This window comes from Wolffia australiana, chromosome 5 (assembly GCF_029677425.1).
Source record: "Wolffia australiana isolate 7733 chromosome 5, ASM2967742v1".
NCBI classification, from domain to species: Eukaryota; Viridiplantae; Streptophyta; class Magnoliopsida; order Alismatales; family Araceae; genus Wolffia; species Wolffia australiana.
Window position 1 is genome coordinate 18,580,126 of NC_135839.1, and position 21,698 is coordinate 18,601,823.

Genomic DNA, 21,698 nt, shown 5'->3' on the forward strand with positions numbered 1-21,698 from the left:
TGATTATTAAACCACCACTCATAAGTGCATTCCCTAGCGAAAAGAAGTGAGTAACAAAAAGGCCCCCATTATTTTCTATCTACTTCCAGACTCAGTTTCTCCAAATCATCCAACGTGGCACATGGCATGATACATGCAACAATCAATTTCAAAGGTTTGGAGGGGTCTGGGTAAGGAGCCGGGTAAGAGGACCGGGGACGGACAGAACAAATCTACAGATTGCTTGCCCTTCCTTTCCTGTTCATGACGTCGTGGTAGTAGAGAAGAACACACATGGGTTGGCCAAAAATGCTAAAAAAGGTCCAGAATATGATGTTTCCCACCTGTTCAGTACCCAACACACAGAATATAACTTTTTGTTTGTTCGCAATGGGAAAGTTCATGGAGAGAAAAAGAGGCGAACTACCATGTTACTCTGGAATTTCCTCTGCAAGTAGTTGGTTAATATCACCAAAGGCACCTGCTCTCACATAGTAGAAGATACTATTACAGTCCCCATCGAGGTTGGTGGGTTGTATAGATTATAGTTCAGAAAAAACCAAATAAAAAGATAGCGTGAAATGATTAGTCATGACAATATTTTCATAGTAAAAGATTAACCGTGTTTTGGGTTTTTTTCCTATTTTCACCATAGATTTATCATATTAGGATGTGACACGGGAGCTTGAGTCAAATATACCTGAAACATTATTCCAATGAAAGCCCAGAACTTGAATATGTGGCAGGGGACGGCGATCAGCAGCTGCATTCATACAAGCGAGCTCAAAAAGTAGAAAATAGACCAACTGCTATGTTTTTACTTCAAACTCAAATTGATGAAGTCCGATTTAATGTTTAATACATGCGTTCAGAGGTGGAAAATAAGTTTTATAATCAAGCACGATAAGGTTCCGATGTAAGGAATAGCTATAGATTAAGGCCAACACCCACACATCAAATAATCCGATAAAACTAAAGAGCGTTTGAGATTTGTTTACCTCGTGGAAGATTGCAGAAACCAGAAAAGCAATAATAACAGCGGCAGTCTGCATTTTCCGCTCATTTTGAAAATGTCAATATTTTTCACCTTGGTAGAAAGGAATGAGAAACCTAGGACAGTACCTTCGGTAAACCGTTCCTTAAGCAGGGTAGATATATGTGCCGAACCATCCATTTGTGTACTGGCTGTAAGGAAAAATACAGCAGTCAACTATTCAGTACATAAAAGTAAACAGAATATGCAACTGCATGCCCCCAGAAAAAAAATCAGATATAACAAACGATTACATGAGTATATTTTTACTTTCAAGCTGCCTAACTTTTGGAAAATAAATAATAATTACTGGGACTATGGATTCTTTCCTGGAAACAATGACAATGACAGGGATGTTATGCTATATGAGGAAAACAGAAAAGAAAAATTATCAATGAATCTTAAAAATCTCTTTAAGTGAAAGAATAGTACCATATTCCACATTCTCCAATACTGGAGTTAAAGCCAAAGAGATCCCCAAAAGAAAAACATTGAAAAAGTCAATTCAAGGAAGTGGTCGACCATTGCCAAACAAAGATACGAGTTGAACCAGCGCCATCATATCTACCTCTTCCACTGTTTTTGCATTCCACCAGTCTTTGTAAAATTCACGATCACCGAATCTTAGAAGTTCAGCAAGTATGTTTAACCTGCGACAATAGCCAGTACAAAACAGTTGGAATCAAATGCGCGATGTGTACAGAGCACGTGAAGTGAGATTGATACAATAGTCACAACATGCAAGAAGAAACCCATTAAGAGCAGAACTGGAAAGATGCGTAAGCTCACATACTCAGTAAACCTTATGAAGAAATCAAAAAAAATGTATAAGAAATCTTGTTCAGAAAGAAAGGGCGAACGGAAAGAAGTATCGGCAACTAAAAATAAAAAAAAATCAGAGAAATAAATACAAGATAATGCTCCAGGTCTCCCAGATGGGGATTACAGTCATCGATGAAGCCAACTAAAACAACATCAACTAACAGGTTTCAAATGCATCTATTCAGAATGTGAGGCCCAACAGAAAGGGATTTACTCACCACAAATGGAAAAAGCAATAGAACATGCAGAGCCACACGTATAAATTTGGAACTGATAGCTTCAAGACTCTCTCGACCGCATATAAGAAGTTTCCTTTCAACGGGTGTTGCGAATTTTTTACTATTGGATTGATATACTGCAGAAATTCCATGCAAAATAAACATCATGCTATTAATATAAGGAAAAGTAGGAAAGAAGAAGAGAGAATGGGAGGTAACCTGCTCAACTATGAATCCCATTAGCCCAGTAAAAATAACCAATTTGAGTGTTTGTCGAGTAATCCACCCTTTTCGAATGACGGTAGTGCGCGGGTACGATGGCTAGATCACATTCTCAAAGCATCAATTTGAATAAAAATATGAGGAACTAAAAGACAACATTCAGTTCAACACAGTTGACCTATATGGCATACTGCATTTTTCATAATTATATACTTTTCAGAAAAGCCATCAACATTTTGAACAAATTTATCTCTTTACGCTCAGAAACCAGATACAGGTTTCGGGAACCGGAACAAAAAATACCATATAGGCAAATGGAAGGAATATATAATATTGAAATACCTCATTACAAAATTAAAACCCATGTAAACATTGTATAAATGCAATTATTTTAAAGAAAAATGGGGTTTTCTGAAGAACTAATTCCTTGGTCTCAATTCAAAGAATGAGTTCATTTGTCAGAGAAAAAAATGATCGAATATTCTTTGAGAAGATGTATTTAAGAAGCTAGAAGAGAAAAAATTAATAATTCATGAAATGAAGACTAGCAAATGAAAAACTATAATTTACTGATAATACGATTTTAAAAAAAACTACCTGATAGCACAGTGTAGGGGCTACCATGAAATAAGCCAAGCTTTGAAAATTCGCACCTTCAGATATCTCAAATTGTTTGAAGCCAGAGGAGACATTGACCTAGATTATCAAAAAACATGAAGACAATGGAACCAAGAGTTAACTATGAAACCAAGAAATTGCTCGCGAGTAAACGAGAGGCAAAAAGAGTTGGACAGTCCATGGGATGGCAACACCCTGAATTTCCCCATACAAAAAGATTGCCAGAGAGAAATATCAACTTATGTTTATTTTTCCGAGAATTACAGCGTTAGGTTTTGAAAACCCAACTTTTTATACCCAATCGTTTGAAGAAGAAAGTATAATGTTGGCTGATCCATCAATTTGAAGAATTAACCAATCCATGTCTAACTTTCACAGTTGATAATTGAACTAATATTCATAAAATATTGCTTTTTGACGTGGAGTTTGGATTAAAGTACACCAGCACAATAGTAAATAGACAAAACTAGTAACATCTTATCCACAAGAAACATTATCATTCCTCTTTACTGTTCTCTCCAATCTATAGGAAATATCATAGATGTAGATTTTTTCCAGTAGCATTTTCAGTCAATTGTACTTTCTTGGCTAACCGACTCCGACAAGTGATTGGAGATTTGGTTGGACCCTTCCAATCCGCTTTCATCCCCGGTCCACAATTAATAGATAGTGCAGTAGTAGCAGGGGAAATCATAGCAGCATGGCACAAAGAGGGGAAGAAAGGTTTGATTTGGAAAGTCGACTTTGCTAAGGCATATGACACTCGGGATTGGGACTTCCTGTGGCCTTCTATGAGGAAGAGAGACTTCTCGAAAGAATGGGTAAAATGGGTGAGGAGGTGCATGACATTACATTCTTTCAGTTTTAGTGAATGGCAAATCAGAGGGCGGGTGGATCCAGCCTCAAAGAGTTGTTAGGCAGGGATGTCCTTTGGTGCCATTATTATTTGCCTTAGCAGTGGATGCCCTGGCCACATGTACAGTCAAAGTATGCACACATGGAAGGCTGAAGGGCTTCCAGTCCTTGAGTTTCCCAATGGGTATCCCCCCTACTTCAGTATGCGGACGACACTACCTTCTTCATCAAAGGCTCAACAGAGGAAGCCCACAATCTTTCAACACTGCTAGACCTCTTTGCAGACTTCTCCGGACTCCAAATTACCAGAGCCAAATCCGTTTTTGTGGGGTTCTGTCTTACACCGGAAGAGGAATCTCGATGTTCAGAGGCATTGGGGATTCCCATTGGGACGCTACCCAAGCGCTCCTTGGGATCGCCCTTGAAGAAAGGCGGACGTCAAGCATGGATTGGACGCCGGTGATCGAAAAGGTGGAGAGGCAATTGGAGGGATGGCAGAGCGGTGTGCTGACACGAGCTGGTCGATAGGTATTACTGAGATCAGTACTCTTTCGCGGTGTGCTGACACGAGCTGGTCGATAGGTATTACTGAGATCAGTAATCTCTGCAATACTGATATTTTACCTCTCTGTCTTTAAGATGCCCAAGGGGGTAGGCTGATATTTGGAAGCCTTGATGAGGTGCTTCTTCTGGAATGGGCCTGCGCTGAGACATGGTAATGTAGTTGCTATGGTACCATGGGAGGTGGTCTGCCAACCAGTGGAACACGGCGGACTGGGAAGTTGACATCTGCAAAGTATGGAGGATGGAAAACCGAACCTTGGAACATGAGACAGTTCAGTATGGAAGGGCTCACCATTTTCAGTTTGGGAGGTTTACAAGATGATCAGGGCGGGGTACAGCAGAAGCTGAGACCATCATCCGTACATGCCAATGCATATGGAAGCAGAAAGTGCTATTAAAGGTGCAGATTTTTGGATGGCTGCTTCTTAGGAGACGAACTATTACCTGTGCCCTCTGAAAACTCATGATCCCAGTCACATTGGCATCATGTCCCATGTGCGCCCAAGGAGAGGAAGATGTTTCTCACCTGTTTTTTTAGTGTTCTTTTGCGCAGGACATTTGGAGATCGTACAAGCTCACTGGGGTGGATGTGAAGTCGGACGAAGCATGCTGGAGATCACTCCGGGGGTTGCATGCAAAGGACGCTTCGGGTGGGGAAGGATCCTCGTGGTGCTTTAGACGTTATGGCTACACCGAAATGAGGTGGTATTTAAGGGAAGGGCTGTGTCGCTGGCCGCCGTACTACATGATGTGGAGAAATGTATATCCTAGTGGTCCAGTGAGAAGTGAAAGATGCAAAAAATGGCCAGGATGGTCACTCCTGTATTTGTCACGATCATATGTATTAATATTAATTTTGGGTTGATCACCAATTTCGGGTGATCTTCCCTCCTTATTTTTTTAAAAAATTAAACTAAAAAAAAACGAACATTTCCTTGTCTTAAGAAGCATGGGAGTCCAAAAGAAAGGATAGCTGCCAAAATAACCATCATGAATAACTCTCACAAAAAATGTGGCAGCGTAGCACAGCAGTAAACTGGTTTTCGTAGTTAATCATTTTACTGCAGCAAATTACATGACCTACACTAGAAAAATCTGACATATGAAGGGTTTGTAATCCAAGATTTTAGAAGATGCCCTTCTCTGTCAAAGGTGGTAAAAACATGACAAAGGAACCAACCTTTGTTGACTCCACCAATGCTCGTAAATCATAATTCGTGTGCGCATAAGATACCAACTTTAACCACAGGACGCATCCCAATAACATCAACGTCAATCCAGATAAAACTGAAGAATCACATCTGTAGCATGAAAAATAATAAAATGTAAATGGCAAGACAGAAGAATCAGCAAATTCGCAACTAAGACATTAGTTATTGCCAAATAATGACTTTCTTTAGAGCATGCCCCTATTACTTATGATGATCAAGATGCAAATGCTAAAATAAACCATTAGCAATCCTGAAGCACTAAATCTATTACTTTAGGTGATTTCCGTTCATTCTGGAGCACATGGAGGACTAATAATGCAACAACATGCTCTGCAGTATTTTTAAAAGACTGGCTAAAAGATAAATAAGGGAAAATCATAAAATGAGGCATCTACTAACTCTATCTCTTCATCACATTTCTACAAGAGGCCAAAAGGAACACCTTGAATAGAAAATCTCTATTCTGATGACCAGAAACAATCGATTAATGATTGAAATCAAAGCATTAGCTACTTCAAGGCAGAAGTAGATAAGTATATACTATAGATAACTAATCAAAAAATAAAAAAGAAACCAACAGCTCACCGTAGAATCATGAAAGCAGGCCAAAGGATCGATGCTGTACTGATCAGCAATTGAAGCAAGATTGTCAACTACTCCATTGCAGGATAATCATCATTAGTCATTACAAATAATATAAGAAAACGTTGAAAAATAAACAGATATAATACGAAAACGCATAAAAAAGCTTGTTCACATCCATCTTTCACTCATAGAACTTGAAACAAGCAAACTATATTATTGCAGAATTGGCAACTCATTTCCAACTATTTTGCTCTATCTTGAGAGTGGACGTTGTCAGAATTGATCCCAATTTTAAGCAATTGCAGCCCACAATGATTAAATAAGATAAAGACACCATCATTTGTTCGTCACTATGGAGGCAGGACAGAGCTATTTCCAATGGCTTTGCAAACTAACTAATTATTTATGCAGGGCTGACGTGGGAGAAATTTTCGTTTTTGAAAGAAGGCTGACGTGGGAGATGGCCAATGACTCAGAAGATTCCTCTTTCTACAAGAGAATCAGAATCTGAAGAATTATTCCACTCACAACAAAAAATAATCTAAGTCAATTCTCTAATGTGAACAAACTCCTTTTAAAAAATTGACTTAAAAATTAATTTTAAAAACTACGCAGGAAAAATTCTTACAAGAGTTGCATGCATGAAACTTATACAAACAGCTTTAAGTAGGAAAACGGCGAATAGAAGCATGGACAAGGATGAGTACCGCAAACAACAGAGCTAACAATAATAGGTGCGGCAGGATGAACATTACTTACAGGCTTAGCAATGAACTTTCTCCACGCCAACTTTTCCACCAGGAAAGATCCCATAGGAAGCAATGGCAAGGTGAGGCTAGAATTTTTTTAGAAAACATACTAATAAGCATCGGTTTGTTTGCCGATAACAGTCTCAAAACTGGAGGAGGGAAATGTTCCAGTAGTCATACCAGCACATGAGAAGTGGCCAGTCACGCAGTGATCTCGAGCTAAACCAAAATCCGGATCTAATCAGCAGCCCATACTGTAGAGAGGAGAATAAAAATTGATCGTAAGAATCAGAATCAATAAATGAAACACGATTAATCCTATGAAATCGCCGAATTAAATGAAGGATAAAACCGCATACCTTCATTAGGTTCTCAATAATAAGCCTGCTGTTCACTGCCACGAGGACCACAATACAAAGGTTGAACAATCCCGCGTGACTCTGATACAACACAGCATGAAAATAAATCATCAGCTATAACAAAAACACTACTATATTCAGGAGAAATACCAATCTTTGAGTATCTCCGATCCTTGATCTGATGCCGCAAAAAAAAAAATTCAGAAAATTCAATGCACGAAGACGTCAAAACAGATCGAATCAGTTCCGCGCTAACCTGCCTGAATATAGCGTCGGAGCTGAGGGGGCTCTCCTTCGACACGCGGTGAGCAGGAGCCGACGCAGGATACAAGTACCTCGGGTGAAACTCCGGTTCCTCCTGAATCCCAGCTCTGTCCGCGCAACCATCGCTGTTCGTCCCGAAAGAGCTCTCCGTCTTCTCATCCAAACACCTCGCGGAAGCCGCGATTCGATCTCTTGTTCCATGCTCGGAGCACGACTCCGTGCATGGCTCGTCCTCCCATCCCGCGGTCGAACCCACAGCTTCTCGCAGGAACGCGGGAGACGAAGAATTCGAAACCGAAGACGAATCTGAGATCGGCTCCGTCGCCATCCTCCGACGAAGAGAAGATCCAAGATCAGACTCGCGCTTCGGTCCTCGGACTTCTTGGGGTTCCGGAATCGCCATTGAAAGTTTGAAATTCGTCGCTCGAGGAGAGATAAAGAGAGACAGAGACAAAGAGAGAGAGAGAGACAGCGCTGGAGAAGAGTAAACCCAGTATTTATAGTGGGAGAGGAGGCCCACCGCGTGGTTTCACTTCCGCCTTCGTGCCGCTCTTTCTTTGTTCTTCGCTGCTTCTCGAAGCGAAGAACTGCCCCCAAATCTTCCATTAATCGACAAATTTTGAAAGCGGCCGACGTTGTCCGCTTCCTCGACGATCCGCGTCTCCGTGTTCTTCGCCAATTCGCCGGTCGTCTTCTACGAGGCCGAAGCGCAAGAACAGTAATCAAGCTGCCAAAGTTCGTTTCTCGTCATTTTTCTGCTCTGAATCGTGCTTCCGTCAGTATCTTTGATTGTCTGTGAACTGAGAAGTTTGGCTAGGAACAGGAGGTGTTCTTCCTGAAATCGGAGATGGGGAAAACGATGGGCGATTTGCGGGAGTGGGATGAAGAGGAATACAGGAACAGTATTCTGCGGCAGAGAGAGCAGAGCGCGAAGACTGTCTTCAGAGCCGTCCTCTCTCCACCCTGGGCTGCGAAATCGGACGCCATTGTCGTAGCTTCGAGCGACGGCTCTGTCTCCCCTTACTCCATCTCGTCCTGCATTGCCGCCGCTTATCCGCGCGTAATTTCTCTCCCTTTCTCTCCTCTTTGGTTGCTTCTGAAGGATTGCTACTGAATTTGATTTGGATAATTGCGGCACAGATTGGAACGCAGCTGTGCCGCAACGCATTTTGGAAATCTTCGTTGTTTTCTTAGATGCAATTGTGAAAATCTTTTCATGCGAGATCATCAATAATTTACAAATTGAATACGAAACGCGCCGTCCTTCAAAACAATCACGATGCCATTGTAATACTGAATCTGATGATCATTGAATTTACTTCCGCTTTGCTTTACCAGCAAGGAATTTCTCGCAACGCGAAGGATCGCGAGAGCGTACCCGCACTCGAAAAGTTCGTGTCTAATACTTCTCTCACTTACCGTCCTTGATCTCTTTAGTTCGTATCTAATACTTCATGTTTTCTTCTCTTGAAGTGCATCCGAGCAATTATTGGTTCAACCTCTGCGCTTAAATCGTGCACACGCAGGGCCCGCCTACGATATCAAGTTCTATGGCAGGGGGGAGGATTCTCTGCTATTGAGGTTCGTCTAATAATAGTGCTATTTTTTCTTTCATGTCTTCTCTTTCATCTGTTGTCTTTCGTTATTGGAATCTTTGTTTTTTGAATTTGGCCATGCATCCATTCCTTTTAACTCATCCAGTATCCTACATATCTTCACGTTGGTTAATTTATGTTTATCCATGGAACACACAATCTCTGGAGGCTGCGAATTCAATTTTTTCTATGATTTGGCGACAGCAGACGTTTCTTTCGTTGCGGAAAATATGACATTTAACTCTGGATTAATCTTTGACGACTTAAATCAACATTTGCTTGCATTGTACTGCAAAATGGTGTAAAAGTTTCTGGTATTCAATATTTGATACTTAATGAGCCTCTCCTCACTGGAATAAATATTTATGGATTGAAATTGAAAATTTTTCATGTAGTTTCAAAGTATCTGCAAAATTTTGGAGAAAATAAAGTCAGAAATCAAGATGCAGCGTCAAATTTGAAGTTGTGTCCAGGATGAGTTTTCCAATTAAAATTGAAGATGTTCACGCTCCCTAAAGTTGGCTAGCTGTGCGATGAGTGAACATTTCTCCTCTAAAATTATCTATCTGATTGTTTCTTTTCTTACTGATCCGGGCTGAGGACAACATTTTTAAGTTACCAATTATGCCGGTAACTGAGCAGTTGTGCCCGACAGTAATAGATAAGACCTTACCGAATAGGATAGAATCCTGGAAAAGATCGTTGAAGTAAGAGCTCTTAGATTTTCTAATGAATCGTTAAACTTCTTAGGAAATAGTTTAAGCGGCTTGGTTTTCATTTCAGTTTAAGCGATGCCTTCCTCATGTATGGGATCTCCCACCCCGGTTCCTGACGTCACACATTCCATCGTCCCTTCTCATTCCATTCTCCCCAAAGACGAACACCAAGTCTTGTAAAATATTCTCCCCATCCTACCATTTCAGGAGCTATCTTTTTAAAATTCATTGTTGCTATAAATTTTATTCAATTCTTTCTATTTGTCCTCATTCAAGATTTTCGCAGCTTTTTCCAGTTATCTTTTCATTCTAGATTGGACTTGGAAATTGAATAGCTGAACCGTTTTCTGAAAACCTTGCAGCTGTGGAGATGATGGACGGATCTGTGGATGGAGATGGAAGGACTTTCTTGACCAAGGTTTGCTTTATTTGAAGTCTGTTCTCAATGGGTGTCTCAGTGGCCAACATGAGGCCTCTGGAATCTACCTATAAACTGGCTATCCAAATATTCATCACGAATACTTTCTGTTTGGTGTCGAGAATGCAATCTTGATATAGTTGCTATGGTGTATGAATTGAGAAGAATGAAGTTTAACCGCCATCCACATCTGTGAGGTGATCGTCTGGTAGCCCAGCTCCCTGATGTGAAGATTTATGGATGTACTGACCTTCCAAGGCCGCTACATGGGCGACGAGAACTGATGCATGATAAGGGAAAGGGGGGGAATATGTGGGGTATTTAGTATTAGGGGAGTTATGATGGGGGGAAGAAAATCAGGGAATGTGGGAGAGGCTGTATATGCTATCCTATTAAACAGAAGCTTGATATCTGAAGGAGGGGCTCTTGGAGCCGGGGACTATTTATCTTTGAGTCGTCAGTATGTGGTCTTCGCTCAAGTGACTCATTGATTCTATTTCTTGGGTGTCAGTCATGTATCAGATTGTCAGTAATCAGACATGGGAAATCATGGCTCCAGTTTTTTCTAGTGTATGATGGTCCCGGCCTTGTCTGTATGTAAACCACTTGATAGACTAACAGGGTATTGATACTTCTTTCATTTTGTTTCAAAAAAATAAACAAGGTCTTGATTCAATCCTCATCCTATGTAGGGGAAGTTTCGTCATGTTAGGCCACAATGGCATTTTAGTCATTTGATTCATGTATCTCCTTTAAATAGGGGAGCCCTCCCTATAGGATGGCAGCCAAGAAGTATCAAGAGATGTTTTGCTCTCCGTCATAGTTCATCTTGGGGCTATCTTCCCTCCAGCGACATCCACCCCATCAGACTTCCAAGGCGACGTCCATTCCGCCTGTTGATAGTCTTCTTCTTTTTTTCCAGTTGTCTTCGCCAAAGGAACCTTGAGTTCCTATCAGGTATCTTCATCTACTCTTTCTGATTTCTCGTGTCTCATCACTTGAGGGCATATAATCTTCATTTCTGGTGCTGCAGCCTTATCATAGTATTAGAGCTGCACCAGCTAGTTTTAGGTGCGACACCAATGTGCCAATTCAGTCACAAGGGAAAAAGAAGACGCCAAAGCGCCACAGTTTTGTAATTATTGCAAGAACCCATCTGCACCAAACAAACATGGTAGAGAGTCATCTGGAAACCACCATACTGGGTTCCGACCTGTATGGTGGCCCAAAGCCCTTAGTCTATTGCAGTAGGACATAACGGCAGAATTACGCATTCATGGCCCAAGACAACCGCACACAGGTGGAAAATTTGTGGCAAGGTCCAAGTGGACCACAAATTTTCTGTTACAGTGCATACAGTGCCTCAGCTTCCAACTGAGAAGAAAACCCCCAACTTAAAAGCTTGTTGAATTCCTATGCTTCAATTGTGGGGTCAACCACTTTAGCCAACTCATTTAACTCCCATGTTCTTTGCCTGGATACATCTAGTTTACAATGTATGAAACGAAGTTAATATCTTAAACTCTGGGGAAACATACCGCATGACCCTAGTGTCCCAAATTTTAACTACCTATGATCGTTGTTTCAGTAAATCAAAAGTTCAAATTTTGGACAGATCTTTGACACCTTTTGTAGGGTAGTTTTAGTCCATATCTACCATTGAACCTTATCCATTATGTTCTCCAACTGTTCCCTAGTTATCTGCAAGCACAATCTAATTTTAAAATTTTCCACTCTATTTTCGACAGGATTGATGCTTTCCTGTGTAAAATGGTTGTATGTCAATGAATTCGGCTTGGTAGAGGGTATGAAGGAGAATTCGGCTTGGTAGAGGGTATGAAGGACTTTACCTTCAGTAAGATTCCAGCCAATGATAACTGACTGCAGGGAGAGCAACTTCAACAGCATTACCCCTCAAGTGCAGTGCAAGCAGTTGAGGCTTCTACAACAACAACTGGGACATCCATCATTTCTTCTTTTAAATTTTATGTTTCCATATCTGTGTGTGGGTCAAGACATTGATAAGTTTATGACGTGTGTCAGTCGGCAATGTATAAAAGGGCTGATCATGCGCTCTGACAGAAAGACAGTTAATTTTCTTTCTGTTTGATACATTGTGAGCGAGGTAAGGGATCCTGATTCACTGGGTGTGGATGGCAATTGCTGTGGTTGACTATGTTTGTTGATGAATTCTGCTGTTTTAGATGGGTCTATTGATTTTTTTTTGAATAACTAAAAAGGCGGTCACCCGAAAAGGGTGGGTAACCACCCTCCGATTACATGCCTTAAGCCGTAAGGCTCTATTACAAAGGGGTTTATCCTCTCCCCTTTCTTTTCCCGACTCAGGGGAACCAAGCTGCCAGAAGTCCTTCCACCTCGTGGGCTAGCCCATCCGTAGAGGACATCCCCCCACGAAAGATCACGTCATTCTGTGGCGCCATATTCCCAGAGCACTGCCAATGCTTTGCCCCCTGCTTCTCTTTGTCTAGAGCCGAGCCTCTGTATCGAGCCCCAGAAGGCTTCCTCTGATGTTGGGTTCACCGCCATCTGAGTTCAAGTTAGCCCAAATCGTGCGAGCAAGAGGGCACTCGAAGAATAGGTGATTACAATCCTCTTCTCCTCCTGTGCACAATACGCATTCCGTCAGTGCGTCGGGATACATCTTCTTTCAGAAGACTTGGGTTGTCACTCTTTTTTGAAACACAAGCCACCCGAAGATCTTCACTTTCAGAGGGACCTTTAGACGCCATATCACCTGGCATGTGTGCGCCATCTCTATATTTTCTATGTTTGCCTGACGGATTCCCACGTAGGCTTTCTGCGCTGTAAAGGGGGCATTGGACTAGTCCCAGCCATCACTCACAGCGGCTCTAGGTTGAAGCTGATTCAACGCTTGCTGCATGTCCAAAAGCTCTGTTCGTCTTCGGGCTGACAGAGCGCCCCCAAACCTCGGGTTCCATGTGTCGTCCCAACACTCTCCCACTGTGCCCTCAGGGCGTTGTGCTAGTGCTGATAGCTGTGGGGACCAGATGGCCGCGGCGAGGGAATCTGGGACGGAAGACTCGTAGTATCTCTATAGATCCGGCAAAAGCAAAAGACCCCTCAGAAGGCGCATGCTGCTCGCAAAGGGCCACGTGTCGACCAATGGTCTTTCCAGAAACAAAATAGCAAGCCGTCTCCTATTCGGGCTGAGTAGAATTCTTGAACTTTGGGGAAGATTTGCCTAAGGCCTTGCCAGAATGGGGACACCCCCCTGACTGGAGCTGATTTCTCGTCTCAGATTAGACGTTCTCCATAGTTGTCTCTCAAGATTTGAATGACTTGATCCTCGCTTGGCTGCATCATCCTTGTCACCCACTTCGCTAGTAGCGCCATATTCATACTCTGGGTATGAAGAACACCTAGGCCTCCTTGGTTGAGGGGTTTGCAAATAGTATCCCATGGGACCAGTGCCATTCCTCGGCTCTGGTCCTTTCCGAGTCCTCTCCAGAAGAACTTTCTCATCAAGCCTGCAAGTCTCTGGCTGACTCCGATTGGCATCTTGTACACCAAGAGATAGAAGATGGGGATAGCTGATAGTACCGACCTCAGCAGCACCAGCCAGCCCTCTCTGGATAACACTTTAGCTTGCCAACCTTCCAGCCATCTCTCGACCTTCCAGCAGCACCAGCCTTCTTCAAACGCTCTCTGGTCAATGGCAGTCCCAAATAGCTGGATCTATTGATATGAGCCTTTGTTAGGTTCAGATCAAGAAAATTGATAAAGCTGTGGGTTCTATCATAATGTATTTCGACTGTTGAAGCGCAACATCCTGCTTGTAGAGGAAAAGTAGCACCCTTGCTATCAGCTATAGCTTTTAGCGCAGTTGGTAAGCAATTGAATCTAACACTGATAGATTGGGAATGATCAACATAGGAATAGGGAGAGGGAGAAGGAGATTGAACTAGAGAAAGCAAGAGAGATCGATAAGGGTGTAGCCGGCTGCAGACCTAGTGAAGGTGAATACAATCATTGAGGGAATCGTGGAACACACTTCCAGACTGCTGGGGATGCACCCAATCTGGTCCAGAAAAACCAGACATAACATGTTGAGGTAGATTGGCCCTTCGTTAAAGAGACGGTGGATCCCCAGATTAGTGAACATCCGACGAAACAAACTTCCAAGCACACCATTGGTGAGGATGTTTGCCGCCTGATGTGCCAATTTAAACTTACCTCAACTGCATTATCTTTGAGCCATTTTTTTCTCGAATGGAATACATTTTATTTTCAACATTCTTCGTTTGACTATGTTGTACTGTGTTGTATTTTAAATATATTTTACAATCACTTCACTATACTTACTTTTCAAAAAAAAAAATCACTTCACTATACTTCTGAAATTTAATTATTTAAACTAAATCAAGCCTCATTTTTATTGCTTCAGATCAGACTTTGAGCACAATATTCAATTTGGTTAATCCTCAGAGCAGGTAGATAATTATCTTATAACATTCTCACCAATTTCTTTCAGGGCATCCTATCATTACTTCTTATTCATGCCTTTCAGGTTTCCTTCGTTTTCATTATCCTTGTGGCCAAATAATTCCTCTTTATATGCGTGAACTTGTTCCTCAAATCATTAATTTGTTGTGATTTATTAGGATTTGGAACTACTTGAATTAGGAATACATCCCCAGCAGATAACAATGGTTTTTTTATTCAAAAATAAGAATGTTCACGCTAGAATGGTGATCAGCCTGATGCAATTAAAATAGTTGAACAATTAATACACATGATGACTAGTGTTGATTCTTGTCCTCTGGCTGGTTGTGTACCTTGCAGCCTTTGGTTATGCAAGCTAGGGTTTGTGCAAATAATAGAATCCCTTCATGCACGTTCGACTCAGTCTGCCTCTTATTTTATGGCGTTATAAGATTTGCACTAATAGTAATAGGCATACTTGGTAAAATAGGAATCTCCACACCCCCTCCCCACGCCTCCCCTTCATGAAGAAGGCTCCCCGTTTAGGCTGTCCTCTCATTAGTGCCACCTCATTACGGTTCAGCCATACCACCCATAGTACTGTGAGGAGCTTTTCCCATTCCCTCTTCCTCCTGGATCCACCTTCCTTGACAGAGCCCCAAAAGGCATTGTCAGAGGAGACATCCACCTATGGGATCTGCCGCGATGGCCTGATCGCTTGGGTAAACTGACATGCAAAGAAACTGTGAGAAGAGTCTTCCTCGCATCATGCGCATATAGCACGTTCTGCCGAGGCATCTGGGAACTTTATCTTCCGAAGGGCTTATGTCACAGGTCTTCGCATAATCAACAATAATCCAAAAATCCACACCTTCACAGTAACTTTCTTGTTCCAATGGAGGATACATATGAACTTTCTGATCTTCACGTAGTCATCCTGGACAGAAAAGGATATCCCTCTCCACTCCCAGTAATCTTGTGCCTCACTCAAAGGTCTGAGATGCAATACTGACCGTTGCATGCCCATCAACTCTTCTACCCTCTGATCTAACAGAGCACCCTCCAAGATCGAATTCCATGCGCCATGCCAACACTCCCTGACTGTGGCACAAGGACTCCTAGCAAGGTCGAAAAGGCATGGAAACTCCTCCCATAGGATGCCTCTAGTTGACCAATCACCCAACCAATATCTAAAAACAGTGTTATCCCCTAGTTTGGTGACAAATATCTGTTCATGCCATGCAAAAGGTAGATTCCCCTCAAACCGAAGCCACATGCCTCTACCAATCCAGCCCTGAGCAGCATCTATCTTTAGGACGTTCAGGAATAGATCCTCCTTCCACAGCATTATTCTGCCCACCCATTTTGGGATCAGGCCAAGTTCATGCATTGTGTGTGGAGAACCCTGATACGATCCTATACCCCCAAAGGGTATCTTAGGAAGTTTCGCCCACTAGGGGCATTTTAGTCATTTCATGTTTAGGGTAATTGCTTCCATTTCTTATAAATACGTGTAGCCCTCCCTGGAGGAGGGCAATCAAGAATGAAGGTAAGTTTGGCCTCTTGGCTCACTATCTAGATCCTCCTCGTCTCGGTCTCGTCCCCTTGACCGTCTAACGATCCCCTACCCCCGTGATTGTCTCACCGGATCTTCAGCCGGCTCCCCCCAATCCGATCCCTACCCCTGCCGTTCGGTTCCCTTCTAGTCCCCGTCCCCGCAATCGTCAACCCTTCACCGCGTAATCAGGCGGCTCGTCCCTGGTCGATCCCTGTCCCCATCTGTTCGACCTCTCTCTTCATTCCTGTTTCGACTCTCCTACCTCGGGAACATCTATCTCGCCTCGTCCTCCAACCTCCTCCCGATACGAACCTAGATCAAGGTTCGTAACAAACCCCCAAAAGAACAAGGTCATTTAACCACAGGTCAAAGGGTAAAAGTTCAAAACTTGGTAGGTTACTGCAAACCATTGGTGGTGTTTAGTTTGAGACGCCTCAGAGGGTCTCAGCACTGCTTGTTATTCTTTTAACCTCCTGAAGGTCAGAGCATTCAATACACCTTCTCAAGTTTTCTTCTCCCCCTGTTGTCTTTTTCTCTGTCAATTGGTAATAGGAGTGCATGGGCAAAAAAGTTGAGGAGGCCTGGGTGGAATGAGTTTAACCAAATGTGATGCTATAAAAGTTGACGCTGCAATGCTGCCCGAGAGTGTGTGAGTGGAATAATTTTCATTCTGGTGGTATCCAATCCATTTCCAATTCTTTCGGCACACCATTCTGTTGAAATGTAATATTTCATGAGGGCTCAAGAATTGTATCAAAATAACCTTGTGCATTATCTGATCCACATTTCTTTATGTTGTCCCCAAAATGGTTAATAACTGAAAATCTTATGGATCCGTAGGTGGGATCATGGCAGTAGGGGAGAGGAAGAAGAAGAGAAAATGCAATTCACTAGAGGAAGAAACTACGATGAAATTCGCTCCAGGAAGAAACGATGATACATAGGGTTCAAATGAAGAAGGGGTATCAAAACAGACCTGATACCCGATTTTAGATAGAAGAGAAAAGGAGCAGGTAAAATTTAAGGAGAGGGAGAGAATGCATTGTTTCAACAGTGCCGCTGTCACCAAATTGTATTATAGCTTTTAAGGTTCAACTTTTGAGACTAAATATTTAAACCATGTCAGCGGAGTCCTTGTCACCAATTCCAGTGGTGCCAGTTTGCTTGTATAGAGTCCCCACGAAAACAAATCTCGTTACTATTTCAAATGTCCCAAAATCTTGTTATGAAGCATAATGAGCAAGGGCCAGAACTCACATGCGAAGCAACCATTAAGAGGTCCAATGATTTCTTTGTCAAATCTACTAAAGGGTTCTAGTAGAATGCATAGAAAAATAAATTTAAAGTATGAAAATAAAGATAATATTCAACATATGTCAAGTGTCCTTTTTTCAGATAATTTAAATGTAATTTAGGCTGTTTCTTTTTCTTCTTAAGTTTTTTCTTGGTGTTTCTTATCGTCTTATGCCTATCATGATAGTCTTTGACGTGTGTTTGATATTTTCGACAGTGGTCCATGGGGTGCACTATCACCAATTCCCGAGACCAATTCTATTGCGACAAATGCTCAGGTTTTTTATTCTGATTCTCTCTTTTATTATCAACAAGATTATTCATGTGATTGCAATGTATGGTGTTTTGGTCATATGATACGACTCGATGTATTTCCAAAAGGCTTCCAAATCGTAATTCTAATTCAACTGGGGTCCACGTTCTCAGAGAAGTGAGAGTGGAGAGGGAAAAGGAAGAGACCGATCTGGCAGAATAGATGAGACTGCCAAGCATGGCGGGATGGTCGACAGAAGTTGCCCTAGGTGAGATTGCCATACCACGCATGCTGGGATGATCATCAGCAAGAGGAAATGGTAATAATAATCGGCAAGAGCTGGAGGGGGCAGGATATGCGGTTATAAAGTATCCAAAGCCATCTGTCCCTCTACTCCGGGAGGCCTAAAAGGTACTTGGGGTTGGCCCTGTCCGGGCCAGGATGAGGACTCCTTGTTTGGACCAACATGTTCGCAGATGTGACAGCGGGTTGCATCAGGACTCCCGCCAATCCCGACCAACTTGTCCTCAAGCTGGAAGTCCAAAAATTTCTGTGGCAGCTTCAAGGCTAGTTCCCATATTGCTTTGATTTCTGGAAGTTCCCCCCAGTATGTGATGGAAATGCTTTCCCTGTCAGGGATAATATTGCACAGGGTACCGTGGAGCTTCACTATTTTCCGTGCAAATTTTTTGGTGATGTCTTGGTTGGACAAGGGGTGATGCTTACCGACCTTGTGATTGTACTCGCTGAGACAGTCGATGACCACCAAGATGCAGTTGACCCCACCCATTTTTGGTAGGCCTTCTATCAAAACTAACAAGATGTCATTCCAGATTTTTTGCCGAAGGGCAATGGTTGCAATAGGCCAGAAAGTGAGTGGGATGACGTCCTGGGGTGTTGTTGGCATTGGGGACGTGTTGATGTGTACCTTGATGGTCTTTTTCATGTCTGGCAAGTTGAATTGCCTTGCCACTCACTTATTTGTTGATGGGAAATCTCCTCCTAGTTTTCTGCCATCACCTGTCCTATTAGGGTTAGTCAAAAGAAAGAGACAAAGGAGAAAGAAAGAGAAACCTTTTACTCTTAGTCATGAATTAGCTGGTTGATGCCAGTTTGCATGGGCCACTTATCAAGTAAGTGGCCCGCTCACACAAATTTCAACAAGTCATATGGGCCACTTATAACACATGGCTCACTTACATACTAGATAGAAGAAAGATATATTAATAAACTAACACCTATATGTCAAACGAGGTGATCTTCAGAGGGGGAAAGACTTCAACGGACGGGCTAGCCCATGAGGTAGAAGGTCTCATGGCGGCATGGTTCCCTCGAGGTGGGGCTGTAGAGGGAAGAGGACAAACATAGATGTAATAGAGCCTCTGTTAGAGTCCTGATGAAAAACAGATTCTTGAAATTGTAGGGTTATAAGTAACCCCTTGTAAGGTCATTAAAGGGACTTTTGATGAATGATTACCCTGTGGTTTCTTTGCATTAGTAGCTGTATCCGGCTTTCGTGAGGGCAAGAACTCCCGATTCGGAGGTTCTTGAGAGTTTGTTCACCTATCGTTCTCTCTTCTTCTCTCTCACCTCTTCCATCTCCGTTATTCTCCTCTCTACCCCTCATCCCATTTCTTGATTTTGTTAGATCTCCATGGGGATTGTAACAGCCTCAGGGCTCAAGGCATGTACTTGTCGGGTGGTCACTGATTAGTTCGGGTGACCGCCTCATGAATTTTCAAAAAAAAAAACAAAAACGCTTATATGTCGAGATTGTTCCAAAAAAACACTTATATGTGTCGAGAAAACTCCAGTGTCCCCTGATGATGCTTATTACTCTGCCAAGGTGCAGAGAATCAGAGTCTATGATGCACGCAGGACCATGCGGCCTGCACGAAGAAGGGTGTTGTTTTTTCAACACAAATTTGTGCTGGCTACCTGGTTCAGACCGTACTTTCTGGCCCACATTCCACAGTTTGGGGTCCTGCTCCACCTCTGGACGAATGTCCTCTATGTCTCACATGGGACAATGATGCGCTGCCTACTGCAATTCCATTGGGGGAGGGTGGTCGAAGAGTGCATTGGGCAGCTGGTTAGAGGTGCCTGACTTTTTCTGAATGTAGAGATGATAAGCTTGGAGAGCTAGTGCTGGTACTCCTCTTAGGAGGCTTAAATGGTACATGGGGCTGGCCCGGCCTGAGCCGGGCTGACTTCTCATTGTTTGGGCTGACATCAACAGTACTGGATGTGATACATCCAGCTTGTATCACGAAGGAACTAACCCAGAACAACATGATTCTTTGAACTCAATTGCCATCAAATCATGAAATGTTCAAGAACGTTCTGATGAATCTGTCTTGAGAGGGATAGAGAGATGAAAAGAAAGGTATAAATGGAACACCTGATGGATGAGTTCCCCGCTGACCTCCGACTCCGACCTCCGGATTCATCTGGTTTAACGCGGATGGATCCTCTGCTGCTCCGACCTCCGGCTCTCTGCCGCTTCTTCCCAGTTTCTGGTAAAACTTCCAAGAAAAATGCCTATACTTCCCGTCGCGGGTTGTTCCTCTCGTTTAAACTGATTCACACGTGCGAACATTCGCACGTGCGATATGTTGGGTTCTTTTATTTGAAAGCCGATGATACATTCTTGTGAAGAACGTCTCAGGATGTAAGTGCAGATCGCATGACCATACATGTAATCCCATTGATCGAATATCCTTCTGAGGCATTTATCTTATTTAATAAAATTTGGACACGGAAGAAGGCTTTGGTTATGCATTGAAGATGTTATGTCGGAAAATTTTTCAAATTAAGTTAGGATACCTTTTGTGAAAATATGTTTCATAGATATTGAACAGGACAATGTGGACTTCCTCATAAAATGATCTAGTGTCAGGTTATTTCAACTTTCTGTGGACAACCAAAACGGGAGAATCTGAGTTGATGGTTATCGTGAAAATTTAACAAATTTCCTGAATTGTGTTCCATGGCCCAGATTTGAAGATATCTTTCTGATGCTCTGGTGATATTTTTTTCTGGTCAGTATCTAATCAATTTAGTTTCTCATTATGCAGCAAGGATCTATCTTTTCTGCTGCTGGCGATGGCAATGCCTACTGTTGGGATATGGTAGCATGTTTTCCTTGAAGTATCTGAACATTTGTATCACTCTCATTACCCTTTTCCAAGTCCACTGTTTGTTGGAGTTAATCCATTTTCACGGAGAATTTGTGGCATTTTAGGAGACTGAGAAGGTGAGAGTGACCTTTAAGGGACATAAGGACTATTTGCATTGCGTTGCTGCTCGAAGTTCTTGTAATCAGGTAACCTTTATATTCCTGTGTCACTTTCCCTTTAGTTAATTGTAACTCAATTTCAGCGTGTTCATTCTCGTTTACTGGTCAAAGGATCATAATTTTGGAACATAATGATATTCATTTTTATTCAAAAAATAAATAAATAATGTATATTATTTTTCATGTATTTGAACATTTCTTTGAGAGTTTGCAAGAAACCTGGTTTCACAATAAGAGCTTAAGTTACCAAGAGTACGTGTTAATCCGGCTGTAAGATCGTTTCCAGGAACTCAGACGGAAAGGGAAAGTGCCTGAAACATCATCGGTGGATAAGGGGATGCCAGGAGGGACACTAGTGGAATAAACATCATACAGGAGATTAAGGAACTAGAAACAACTTCAATATTCTTTTGATTGCCTTCCAAAGGGAGGCAGGCCCTATTTTAAAAGAACATTCAGGAAGAGATTACCCTTCGTGGGCCCCTACAGTTCTCTCTTCTCTCTCTTCTCTCTCTTCTCTCTCACCTTCAGCCTATTGTAAGTGGGCCACGGTTTATAAGTGGCCCACCTTCTCTCTCATTTTTTCCTCTCTTTCTTTCTTTCTCTCTTCCTTTCTTTCTCTTT

The 21,698-nt window shown here is 42.3% G+C and overlaps 2 protein-coding genes across 5 annotated transcripts in view; one reads left to right on the forward strand and one right to left on the reverse strand.

The window, feature by feature from the left end:
* On the reverse strand, nt 1–7,929 carry TAG1 (membrane bound O-acyl transferase (MBOAT) family protein). The gene is made up of 16 exons (XM_078575899.1): nt 7,472–7,929; nt 7,216–7,296; nt 7,037–7,110; nt 6,867–6,942; nt 6,108–6,175; nt 5,492–5,612; nt 2,872–2,970; nt 2,272–2,373; nt 2,053–2,189; nt 1,581–1,662; nt 1,445–1,465; nt 1,102–1,164; nt 978–1,025; nt 680–742; nt 407–460; nt 1–323 (listed from the first exon to the last, which is right to left on the reverse strand). Exons 1-16 carry the CDS (start codon nt 7,880–7,882, stop codon nt 213–215), a joined length of 1,611 nt encoding a protein of 536 aa, XP_078432025.1. The 5' UTR covers nt 7,883–7,929; the 3' UTR covers nt 1–212.
* Nucleotides 7,913–21,698, forward strand: part of DWA1 (DWD (DDB1-binding WD40 protein) hypersensitive to ABA 1) — a 25,448-nt gene continuing 11,662 nt past the window's right edge. For 2 of the 4 annotated variants that reach the window (XR_013581592.1, XM_078575900.1), the window contains exons 1-9: nt 7,913–8,214; nt 8,303–8,539; nt 8,818–8,870; nt 8,953–9,060; nt 10,153–10,208; nt 14,635–14,680; nt 17,741–17,801; nt 20,854–20,907; nt 21,021–21,101. Coding sequence is in view for 3 of the 4 variants with exons in the window: in XM_078575900.1 (XP_078432026.1) it covers nt 8,327–8,539; nt 8,818–8,870; nt 8,953–9,060; nt 10,153–10,208; nt 14,635–14,680; nt 17,741–17,801; nt 20,854–20,907; nt 21,021–21,101 (672 nt within the window). In the remaining variant the exon portion in view is untranslated. Of the gene's footprint in view, nt 8,215–8,287; nt 8,540–8,817; nt 8,871–8,952; nt 9,061–10,152; nt 10,209–14,634; nt 14,681–17,740; nt 17,802–20,853; nt 20,908–21,020; nt 21,102–21,698 lie in introns of all 4 variants that reach the window. The other 2 variants (XM_078575901.1, XM_078575903.1) reach the window with 2 other exon arrangements.